This window comes from Xenopus laevis, chromosome 3L (genome assembly GCF_017654675.1).
Source record: "Xenopus laevis strain J_2021 chromosome 3L, Xenopus_laevis_v10.1, whole genome shotgun sequence".
Lineage (NCBI taxonomy): Eukaryota > Metazoa > Chordata > Amphibia > Anura > Pipidae > Xenopus > Xenopus laevis.
In genome coordinates this window covers 110,503,295-110,514,924 of record NC_054375.1, presented here as the reverse complement: position 1 = coordinate 110,514,924, position 11,630 = coordinate 110,503,295, and the positions used below count along the sequence as shown (strand labels likewise).

At 38.3% G+C, this 11,630-nt stretch overlaps 1 protein-coding gene across 6 annotated transcripts in view; it reads right to left on the bottom strand.

Annotated features, from left to right (window-relative positions):
• Window positions 1-721: 721 nt before the first annotated feature.
• Window positions 722-11,630, bottom strand: part of LOC108711407 (transient receptor potential cation channel subfamily M member 7) — a 56,600-nt gene continuing 45,691 nt past the window's right edge. For 5 of the 6 annotated variants that reach the window (XM_018253114.2, XM_041586793.1, XM_041586792.1 and 2 more), the window contains 8 exons: window positions 11,138-11,188; window positions 10,287-10,352; window positions 8,833-9,116; window positions 8,266-8,348; window positions 6,135-6,340; window positions 4,846-4,897; window positions 2,871-2,977; window positions 722-1,265 (listed from right to left, as the gene is read on the bottom strand). In XM_018253114.2, the coding sequence (XP_018108603.1) occupies window positions 1,141-1,265; window positions 2,871-2,977; window positions 4,846-4,897; window positions 6,135-6,340; window positions 8,266-8,348; window positions 8,833-9,116; window positions 10,287-10,352; window positions 11,138-11,188 (974 nt within the window). In that variant the 3' untranslated portion in view covers window positions 722-1,140. The remainder of the gene's footprint in view (window positions 1,266-2,870; window positions 2,978-4,845; window positions 4,898-6,134; window positions 6,341-8,265; window positions 8,349-8,832; window positions 9,117-10,286; window positions 10,353-11,137; window positions 11,189-11,630) is intronic. The other variant, XR_005966346.1, reaches the window with a different exon arrangement.

The following is an 11,630-nucleotide window of genomic DNA, read 5'->3' as shown; positions in this document are numbered from 1 at the left end:
ATTTCAAAACTGCAACCCTGGTATCTAGAATTTGTAACACCAAGTAAAAAAATGAGAACCCGAGACCTACAGAAAAAAAATAATACTTTTGCTGCTTACATCATTCTAAAATGTAAATAACCTCTTTAATTTAGAAGCACAACAATAGCAAATAAATCTGTTGTTTTAATTTAATTGACAAACAAATTCAGCTCAGCAGTTCAATGGTTAATCCATACCACATTATAACTAGACATAAACTGTATGGAAAAGTCTTGTTTTGGCTTCTGACACAATTACGCTGCAATGCTGACACCCATCTTACTGAATGTGGCTTGTGTGAGTGCCCTGCAGAAAAGCACCTAGAAACGTTCAAAGAGGTTCTGGTTCACTCAAGTCTTTTGGTTTGGGCAGTCATTCTGGTTGCATTACAGCACTTTAGGGCAAAGCAGCATTCTGATGTCAAGTCTTGATGTGTATATATATATATATATATATATATATATATATATATATATATATATATATATATATATATATATATATATATATATATATATATATATATATATATATACATATACATATATATATATACATATATATATAATCCTCTCCAGAAGAAGCCGCACAACTCAGGACTTATTGCAAAGTAATAAATTTATTAAACACACTAACGTTTCGGCTGCAACATCAGCCTTTGTCAAAGTTGATGTTGCAGCCGAAACGTTAGTGTGTTTAATAAATTTATTTCTTTGCAATAAGTCCTGAGTTGTGCGGCTTCTTCTGGAGAGGATCGTATGAAGTATCTTGATGCATGCACCCAGGCAATGAGAGTATATTTATCGTGAGTGCTGGGAGTTTGGGGGAGTATATATATATATATATATATATATATATATATATATATATATATGTGTGTGTGTGTGTGTGTGTGTGTGTGTTTATACCCCACAGCTCTCTCCACTTACAACTGCATTCCGTAACCACCACTGAAACCCATATAGTATCAGCAAAATAATAATCCCAGGAAGACAAAATAAAGCTGTTTATATACTGATGGTTCATAGAAACTGATACCCTGTTTAAACCCAAGATCCCTTTGGCATTATAAAGTTTAATGGCAGTGGTGTATCAAATCTTCAGGTTTTCTCTTATAAGTCACAGCATCACACGTATGGGTTGTTGGGGTGACTCCTCTTCGGTGCAACCAGGTGATATTCTTGGCAGGGAACTATCCTTCAAGATTAAAGCTTCATCAGGGTTGTAGTCAGTCCTTTTAAGCTCTGCAAAAAAAACAGACACAGTCGTGATTAGACTGGCACAGGCAGACACCCTAACAGTGTATCTAGGTACAGGGTGCTGAGATGTTTACCATACAGCAGAGAGGATCTGCTCATTTACTGTTGCCCTAAATGCAACTATATCCCTAACTGTTGAATGGTGTAAAGGCTAAACCTTTAGGCTCATTATTTAAAGGATAATGTAAGCCTGATATAGATCACACAGGTATTAGAAGTAAACAGTTACTTAATTTCTTATTTAGAATTTACAGCAGGCATTTGTGATACCATCAGAAATCCAGTAAAGTCTGCTATTTATTGTATAGTGTTAGCATTCCCCCAACTGCTTCTGTACCCTCTCACCATGGCATCACCTTTTAATTCTTTGCCAAAGCTTTCCCTGGACTCTACAGCCAGGGGTGCTTCGCCAATGAGGCAAGTTGAGGCTGTCGCCTCAGGCGGTAGCGCCCCACTAGGTACCAGGGGCAGCAAAAATGCTGCTCCTGGTACTTTAAGAGTGAATTTCCAGGGGAGGGGGGGCAGCAGCAGTTGCAGCGGATTGTCCAGGATCGCCCCTGTCTACAGCCCTGAACATGGTCTGTGGTAGGTCCCAAGAGGTGCCACCTGTGCCTATATGAGTGCAATATAGAGCATTCTACTTATGCACCATGGTGCAAGAGGAAGGGAGGATTCAGCAGCTCTGTGGGCAGGATCTGAAGGCAATGTGTTTGTCATCGGACTGCTGTACCACAGCCCTAAGCTCTTTTAAGGGTTAGATTAGGCAAGGTTTCCTGCTACAAAATGCTCTGAATTTCCCCTCATTCAGTCCTGTAGATAGAAAATGTATGTAACTGCAGGTGCACACAAGGGGGCTGGGACTGCATCTCAACTTTATGCATGGTCAGTGCTTATATACATAAATCATAGGGATGAGTATGGCGACTGAGTAGCCTGTTGTGACCAACTGCAAATCAGGATTGTGGTGTCAGTGCTCAGACAGCTAGACTGCTTATTAAATGGGAAAGTATGGATGTACTATATAAATCAAAGTCCATACCCCCAACAGCTTTGAGTTTCCGGTTTAATGCATTTTGCTGTTTCATTCAAATGATTGCAGTTTGCAGGGGTAAAAAAATACTGGCATTATACAGTATGATTTGGTATGTAGTGTGGTTAAATTGATTTTAGTTTTATTTTTATTATTTTAAGAATTCAACTTATCAGACTTATCAGACTCAGTAGCCTGAGCATGACTTTATATCTTTATATTAAAGGAAAACTTGAATAAGTATGAATATTTAAGCAACATTTTTTAAAATGGCAATTATCTATTTAGGATTACCCAATGGCACATACTATTAAAAAAGTATATTATTATAAAAATGGTTTATTTACATGAAGCAGGGTATTACATATATTTTATGCAATATCTTTTTATAGAGACCTACATTGTTTGGGGGGGGTATAGTTTTCCTTTAAGTCTTGCAATACATCACCCAGAAAACAGGAATACAATGGAACTGAACTTGGTTGCTTTCAAAGGTTTAACTTCTAATGACAGAGGAACCAACATGTTTTCTGTCTTGCTGTGTCTCCAAGATCTGTTACCTGTGAGCTTCAGGTTCCTGCAGCATGTGTTGCATCGGTGCTTGGAACAGAAGTTCTTGATTGCATCATCTCCCAAGTTTGCTGGGCCAAATATCATATCCTGTGACCTGAGGACAAGCCCATCATGTTAAACACAAAATACATATATGGCAAGATTAATACAGACTAAGGGCTGGATTTGGCCTGGATTAGGAAGCAATGCTGGGACATTAGTAGAGGGTATGGAGATATACAGGATCATAGTAAATGTATTAGTAAAGGACCTGTTACCCAGAATGCTTGGGCCGTGGGGTTTTCCAGATAAGGAGTCTTTCCATAAAATGGATCTCCACAACCTACCTAAATATACCTAAATATAATTAAAACATTAAATAAACACAGTAGGCTTGTTCTGCTTCCAATAAGGAATAATTATAAGCTGGGATCAAGTATAAGGTACTGTTTTATTACTACAGAGAAAAAATGTAAATTGTGTACTTAAAATAAAGCAGCTTGAGTAATTTTGGAGATGCATGAGAGTGTAACCAAGCCCATAAATGATTTGAGAGTAAGCCACCATTGTGATCACCACTGCTTTGGCCTTATGGTTTATATAGAGTAGGACTGTGCCTCCAGTGACCTGGGTGATGTATGTGGTTGATTATACAGCTCAAACCTCTTAAAGGGGTCTGCTGCCTTTTTTCTTTGAGATCATTTTATTGTACTGTGACCTATGGACACATTATCTTAAACAATCTGTTTGCTCTATGGAACAAACATAGTCACGACAAGTTAATGCACACTCCCACCCACTCCTTTGTGGCCCTGCACTAACAGCCATTGCCTGCGTACTGATGCAAAGATTGATGTTTTTGTGGTGAACATAGGCAGAGAGAAGCCAAAGCAAAGTCCTGTGAGACATTAGCCTTAAAAATCTCACATAGACATCATTTTGACACAATTCTGATGCTAAGCAAGTTCAATGCAATTGTGTTTGATTTATCAAAGCACATATGTGCAATTGGGCACATTGGCCATTATAGTATGAAATGCAACTCCACCTCACTGCCTCAGTTGTATTGGAATTGAGGAAAAAGCTGCACTGTGAGTATAAAACATGGCGACTTGTGTGCAAATCTGCACTTTGCACACTGTACTCATGCCTGTAAACAGTGGCATAACTAGATGTTACTGGGCCCCATTTCAAAATAATTTGAGGGACCCCCAAACTCTCCAGGGGTTGTCCTGTTTTACCAATATATATTAAAATTAGTGAGGGCTTGATGGGGCCCCTATACCTCCTGTGCCCCCCTGCAGCCACAGGATCTGCTTCCTCTGTAGTTACGCCATTGCCTGTAATTGAGCCCTAATGTTTTGGCTATTAACCAAACAATTTATTTTTCCCAAGAGCTGTCTCTAGGGGGTGCAAATAGGGGTGACTTTCCTGGTGAAAACAGCAGAGCCCTACAGAGGAGCATTTAGTTAGGAATACTGTGATTTAGTAGGGAAAGATGGAAAAAGCAACACTTTGTATCAGTGTTCAAAGGGGCTCTGCAAATTCTCTTTTGCCCCACAACTCTCTACAACAGGGGTCCCCAACCTATTTTTACCTGTGAGCCACATTCAAATGTAAAAAAAAGTTGGGGAGCAACACAAGCATGAAAAAGTCCCTTGTGGTGCCAAATAAGGGCTGTGATTGGCTATTTGGTAGCCCCTATGTGGACTGGCAGCCTACACGAGGCTCTACTTGGCACTATACTTAGTCTTTATGTAATTAAAACTTGCCTCCAAGCCTGTTCAAAAATAGTTCAAAAATAAGCCCCTGCTTTGAGGACACTGAGAACAACATCCAAGAGGTTGGAGAGCAACTTGCTGCTCACAAGCTACTGGTTGGGGATCACTGCTCTGCAACTAAATATGTCGCTCATTGTTCTATCCTGACACCACCTGTGTATAAGGAAGCATGGAGATTGGCACAGAGGAAGAATCATCTCACCTTCTCTCCCAAGCTTTTATAACAGAAGGATCTGTCAGATTTTCCCCAACTCCTTAAAGCAAAAGAAAAACACAGACAATACGTATTTTACAGCACTGACAGATAAATGAGAATATTTTGTATGCCATGCATTATCTTAGCTCAGTTAATTATTCCAGGTGCAGCCAGGAGTCACTGGGAGGCACCATCAGATTATGTGTCCCTGTTGTTTGCTTAGTATGACTCAGCATATATATCATGGAAATAACATCTTTGGTTTACAATTCATTTACGTTACATGCATGTCTAATGACTGAGGCATGTATCTAGGAAACATCAGCTAAATCAGCTATTTTTATCTAAATACATATTAAAAGGTACAAGAAGCATATTAACTGCAACTTCAGTTACCCCTGAAAAAAGTGAATATACAGTACACTGTATAGTATTATAAATTAATGAACAAGCAACAGAACATCACCATTTGCCAATACAAAATAAAATAGTGAATAAAGTACCCCATCTTGGAAAATATAAGGATATTATAAGTTACCGAGGAGTTCCATGACCATATAAAAACACAAGTCCGAAGTCCGAGTGCTTTCATACGTGTCATGGTACTCCCAAGGTGACTCCTAATATCCTCATATTTTACAAGGGGGTATTTTGTTTATTATAATATACAAGTTTCAGTAAGTCATGTGACAGAAATAATATCACTAAGCACCATTTATAAGGATATCATTTACAGGATATTCATTCTTGTGTATTATATAAGAATAATCAGTACAGTATATGGAAATTTGTTAACTGTTTATCATGTGTGTAAATATATTTTTTTCTTTATTCATTTATCCTATTATGATATATATGACCCATGACCCACCTTGTATCCTATTCTTCCTCCCTTTCACATAGGATAACCCATTTATTGCAATGGTAAGCTTATTAGTATTGTCACTATAAAGTATATGCAATAAATATGCCCTGTCTGTTATTTCTGTAAACTTAGTAAGCAAGGACCAATAATAATGAAGTTGGACAATTGAAGTTGGACTGTATTTATAGATTACCTTCCCTGGATCGTTGTGTGAAAAGACAGCATGTGTAAATATAAAGATTATTGCTCCTTTCTATCCCTGCCACAGCACAGGGATATACATTAGTATATGAACCCTAAACACATCTTGTTGTTGGAAATGAGTCTCGTGCACAGCAAATGCTGTAAACCAACAGCAGAAGCCACATGGTGAAACATTCATCCATACTGTAATAAACGAATGGTTTTGTTTTATAAAATCTGTTATTACCCTGCAAATCCAGGACAAGAAATTCCCCTCTTGTGTATTCATAGGTCCAGTGGCTGAAGGCCAACATAGTTTTCTCCAGTTTATTTGTTGGAACATTTTCATTTCCAGTGTTGTTATTGTACTTTCTGAATCTTCCTGTTATGCATTCCTCCACTGTAAACCACTGGCCAGCAGAGTGACAGTACATGAGGAACACCTCCAGAAACCTGCCGTGAAACAATTAAACTTACTGTAAGCAACCACCTAAGGGGATCCAGGGTAGGATATCCAACATATCTATACTGTAAGATGCAAAAAGTATGAACTACACAGTGTGCATGTTATCAAGTTAAACAGGCATACAGAAATACTGATTAAATCTGCACGTGTACTTGCTTATTATTGAGGCGCAAAGTTCATGCCAATCCGTGAATGTAGTTACTGTTTGTTTTACCAACCATCTGAAGTCATGTAAATATCACTTGCTATAGAGCGTGCATTTATTCCAAGACTTGCATGTAGCTTATACACTACAAATATGGAATTATAGGCAAGTTTAGGTGCGCTGCTGTTCCCTATTAAATATATTCCCGATCACCTAGAAAGAAAGCAGTATATAGTATAGTATGTTGAGTTTTCAATGCTTATTATATCGATGTTTGAACTACTCATAATATTATATCAGACATAGACATGTAGATTGGCTCTCTGTGGCTCGTGCATTTCATATCATACGATACTTCCTCAGGGGCATTTGGATGCGCGTTGGGCCTTTATTAACTAATAAAATTTGAAAAAATTTGCAGCCGGGCCTCTGTGACTGAGAAAAAGAGAAGAAAGAGCGGAACCCGAACACGCTGCCTATCTAAGACGCCGCAAATTATCCAAAGGCTGCCCTCTTTGAACGCTAGTACAAGCGGCATCTCTGATACACAGGTACACCGCTCGGTAAGATTTTACAGCCCGCAGGGCCAAAACTGTAGTTCCGGCGTTTCTTCACTATCTTCAGTATCTGTATCCATAGAACTACCGCAAAGTCACCAACATTATCGTGTTCCTTAGCGATCGTTCACACACGAGCCACAGAAAGCCAATCTACGTGCCTATGTCTGATATAATATTGTGAGTAGTTCAAACATCGATATAATAAGCATTGAAAACTCAACATACTACACTATATACTGCTTTCTTTCCAGGTGATCGGGAATATATTTAATAGGGAACAGCAGCGCTCCTAAACTTGCCTATAATTAGTACTTACAGTGGAAGTGTGGATCCACTACACCTGGTGCTGCTCTCCCCATAGACTCTCATATAACAGCGCAGACTTCACCATATACAGCTTACAAATATGGAATGTTACACCTGTTGCAAATGACTACTGTCCAAAATGGGAGAAATACCTCTGAAACAAAATGCTACACTGAGCCAGAAAATCGTCCCTCATACTTGAGAGCCATACATTACTTCTTCTCTGTACACAAGAGCTGGGGAAGAGGGTAGGATTTTTGTTGGTAAGACTACCATTAGAAGGCTTTCTACTTGATAACTTATAATTATATTAATATATATGTGTAAGAGAGTATATGTTTTGCCCATCTTTTAGAGTATGGGGCTGAGCATGGGAAGGGGGAATCTATTTTCTTTTCCAGGTTAAGACATGTCCTGGGAGTTATTTACTATCCAGGGATGTCAGGTATTCCTAATCCTTATAGCTATAACGAGGTTCTGTCTTTTGAAGTCCCACTTGGTAGAGGAGTTAAAGGGTGCTGGAGAGCCATAAGTAGAAGGTCTCAGTAGGAAAAGTACATAGAGGAGAATCGCTACTATAGCTAGTGTAAGATTACATTCTTTAACAGGTCACTCTAGAAGTCAGGCTTAGAGTAATTAGCAGAGCAGCCAGAGGTTGTAATAAGAATAGCAAAAGGCTTAATACCCTTGGTATTACCCACCAGTGTAGGCACTTAATAGCTCAAGGTTAGAGAAAGATATCAATTGGAGTTTCACTGCACCACTTGATTGGCACTCTGTGTTATTAAGTGGTACAGCTCGAAAATTGTGTGACAAATACAGTGTTTCACAGTCTCTTTCAGAGGGACTAAGAGTCCCTGGATATTCTTTATTCTTCACCTGTGCAAAAGAGGGTTCTTACCTTGGAGAATATGGAATTGACTTTGGCTTCATCTGGTTGAAAGCAAAGAGGAGTTTCTGAGCTGCTCTTTGTTGCTGAATTTCCTGAAAATAGAAACATTAGTTGTTTGAATCAATGAAGATGTAAATCTTTATTTAACTGGATATGGTGAGGAATTTTCTGTAGAAGGGGGACTTTCTAAATTAAAAGAATGCATCATTAATTATAATTTTTGAAACATGTATGTGCATGCTGCCTAGATGATCCCAACCAGTATTTGAATAGATTTACAGTATTACAGATAATGGTTCCATAGTTCCAAGTATATCTAGGATAGCAAAGTTCACACAAACTGGGCTTTTATAAAGCAAAAAGTCATTCACCCCAAATCTTTCCCTAACTGGCGTTCAGGCTGAGCACCCCCTTGTCACAACTCCAAGCCCCACCCCTCCCAAGGGGGCAGACCTACTGAACTATTGAACAGCATTACAAAAATATAACAAGTCACATTGCGTTCCATGAAATAAAAAGCATTTATGGTCCATTACCCCATACATAATTATTCTAATGTTTTGTAGTGTTACTTACCCTTAGGCAAAGCTGTAATACTGTATCTTCTTTGTAGATTCTGGACCAAGTGTTGACAACCTCTGGAAGGAATGACTTTATGATATAAAAGTGTCCAGATTTGAGAATATCATATTCTGACCACGTGCATGCCACTTTTGATGCTCGTCTAAGTCCTCCTCCCATCTCCTCTTTTCCTTTAAATTCAAATTTAGCATAGAAACCTTGGTGGGACCATGATGCCATGCTGTTATTCAGAATGTGTGGGGAGCTTTCTTCTAAGCGATACACTGTGAACAGCTCTCCTAAAATGCACAGGATAGACAAGTTATTTTTTGTGATAATTATACAAATACTTTTTTTTTAGTACTTAGAAATATATTCTTGAGCCTTACTACAGAATGAAACACTACTCCATGTAATTAGGTGGGAGGGGGGTGTGAGTATAAACTATTATTTGCATGTTTTCATATTTAACTTTTATGGTTTAAACTGGCCCCACTCATGCAGACAAACAGACAGATCCAGTAGTTATATATGATTGCTATACAAATGGATCTGTAGCAAGCTGTACAAGACATGTGTAGGGCCAATCCTGACTTAAAACACTTTGGTCTTTCAGCCAGAACTGATGCCATGAGAATTTTGCCACATCAAACTCTTTGCCAGGGACTGCAAAATGCTATGACTGGTTAAAGAGAATATTTTTTTTTTAGCCAGAAATAGATCTATTTTAGTGCCGGACAGGTAAGTACATAGAAATGAGGGGGGGGGGCATCAGATTCAGGTCTGATACACCAGGAATCAGAAAGCCCAAAATTCCCTTGCATTTAAATGTTGAGTAGATTATTGGATTTTTCTGAAACAATGTCTGTTCCCTAGAAGAGCAAGTCTGTCTAGTTCATTTTTGTGGCCTATTAATTAGCAGGTTGGTTGGCGCATAAACAAATATCTGTCAATGTTTAGGTTTGTTTGAGTCTATACAAGGATCACTGTAGTGCCTGTTCAGCTTACAAATGTCAAACAATAATGCACATGGTGCTGCTAGCTTGTTGTATTGTTTGAGCCTTACATAAAAGAGAAACAAATCTAAGAATACTTGTAATAACTCAAGTATACATGGCCATAGAAGAGGGGACCTTAGGCAGGATGAAAGGGGACCCCAGCCTGAGGAGAAGTATAAATCAGCAATATTCAACCAGTGGATTTCCTTGACAACAGTATTTCACTTAATATCTGTTTGGCTATTACAAATGCCAGACCTCTGATTGCTACACTCTTTGAGTCAGTACAAGAGAACAATAGGAGATAAACAAATACTGCATGTCATTGCTATTGCATTTACAAATAACTGCATTGTGTAAAAAAAAAGGTCCCAGAGTTCATGTATCTTAAAACTGACTTTGAAATTGCAATGAAATGAATTGTGTCTGTGGCAGTGAAGGCTGGAGATACTGGGAGAGAGAAAAAAATACCTTTGGGAGGAAGAGGTGTAAATGGTATGCTCTTGGATAGCCGATACAAGTTGTTTCTTTCAACAGCTGCAAACAGGCAAAACATGAAACATTTGAGAACTAACAAGAATTTATTAAACATTTAAAGTTGCATTTGCCGTGAAGCAGTGGGGCCCATTCAACAAAATATTTCCCACTCTTTTTCCAGTCACTTTATCTCTTTCCCCCTTTAAAGTTCAATCTTTTGTCTTTCTTTTCTGTGATTTGTTTCTTTTTGTCTTACACCAAATGTTCTCTCTCCCTTGGTATAGTGTAATTTTCCCCTTTCCTCTCTGTCTCTTTTCTACATTTACTTTCTTCTTCCCTTTATTTCTATTCTCCGCCTCCTTTTATAACTTTCTGTCCTCTCTGAGCATCCAAATTATTCTTCATCCTGTCATAGGCAATTTTTGGCCAGATATTGGTTTGTTAGTAGGGAAGGCCTCATATATACAGTACAGGCCAATAAACTGTTGACTCAAGCTCAAGGAACTGAAGGGGCATCTTTTATTGGTCAGTGTATGGCCACCTTAAGACCATAAGGTACAACAGGTAATAACATGCCAGTAGGGTTGTCACCTGGTCGGTATTTTACCGGCCTGGCCAGTAAAAATGATGGTTCATCCCAATGTTATTAATAGGGAAAAAAGATAAATATATAGGAATGCCGGTATTTTTTTTCAGAAAAGGTGGCAACCTTACATGCCAGTAGTAGGTTAAATATATGTGCCATTTTTTTAGTCAGAACGTACCAATGATTTATTTCTGATGTTGTCCAAATATTTCTTAAGTTCCAAATAAAAGATGGTTTCTTTTCAGGAAAAATGTCTTACCTGTGTAATAAGAAGTTGTGTCCTTTGATGTGTTGAACTGAGACCCAAAACCTGAGGGGAAAAAACACCAGGAAGAAAGTTTATATATTAATGTGGAGTACTATGTACCTTTAGGTCATAAATGTTGGGTGCATCTATAATGAATGCGGGAACCACAAGTAAAACACGAATATTGTAAAATTTTTGTTGTGGAGCGTCACAATTATTTCTTGAGTTGTTGCTTGGTATAGGCAGAGGACAACCATAAACTTAAGAGCTCATCATTTTTATGCATTATTGGTTTAAGGCTATTGCCACCATAAATTTCCCTACAGTATGTCAGTGTTTTTGCATTGATGCCCTTACACTACGTCAATGTCCTTTCTTCAGCCTCTCCACTGGTATAAAGAAAGTGACACAGTACTGGCCAACCCAAAATCCACTTGACAATATAGACATCAGGCACATAGTGAACTAAATTACTTTTCTATTTGTAAAGGTTTGCTAAATCACC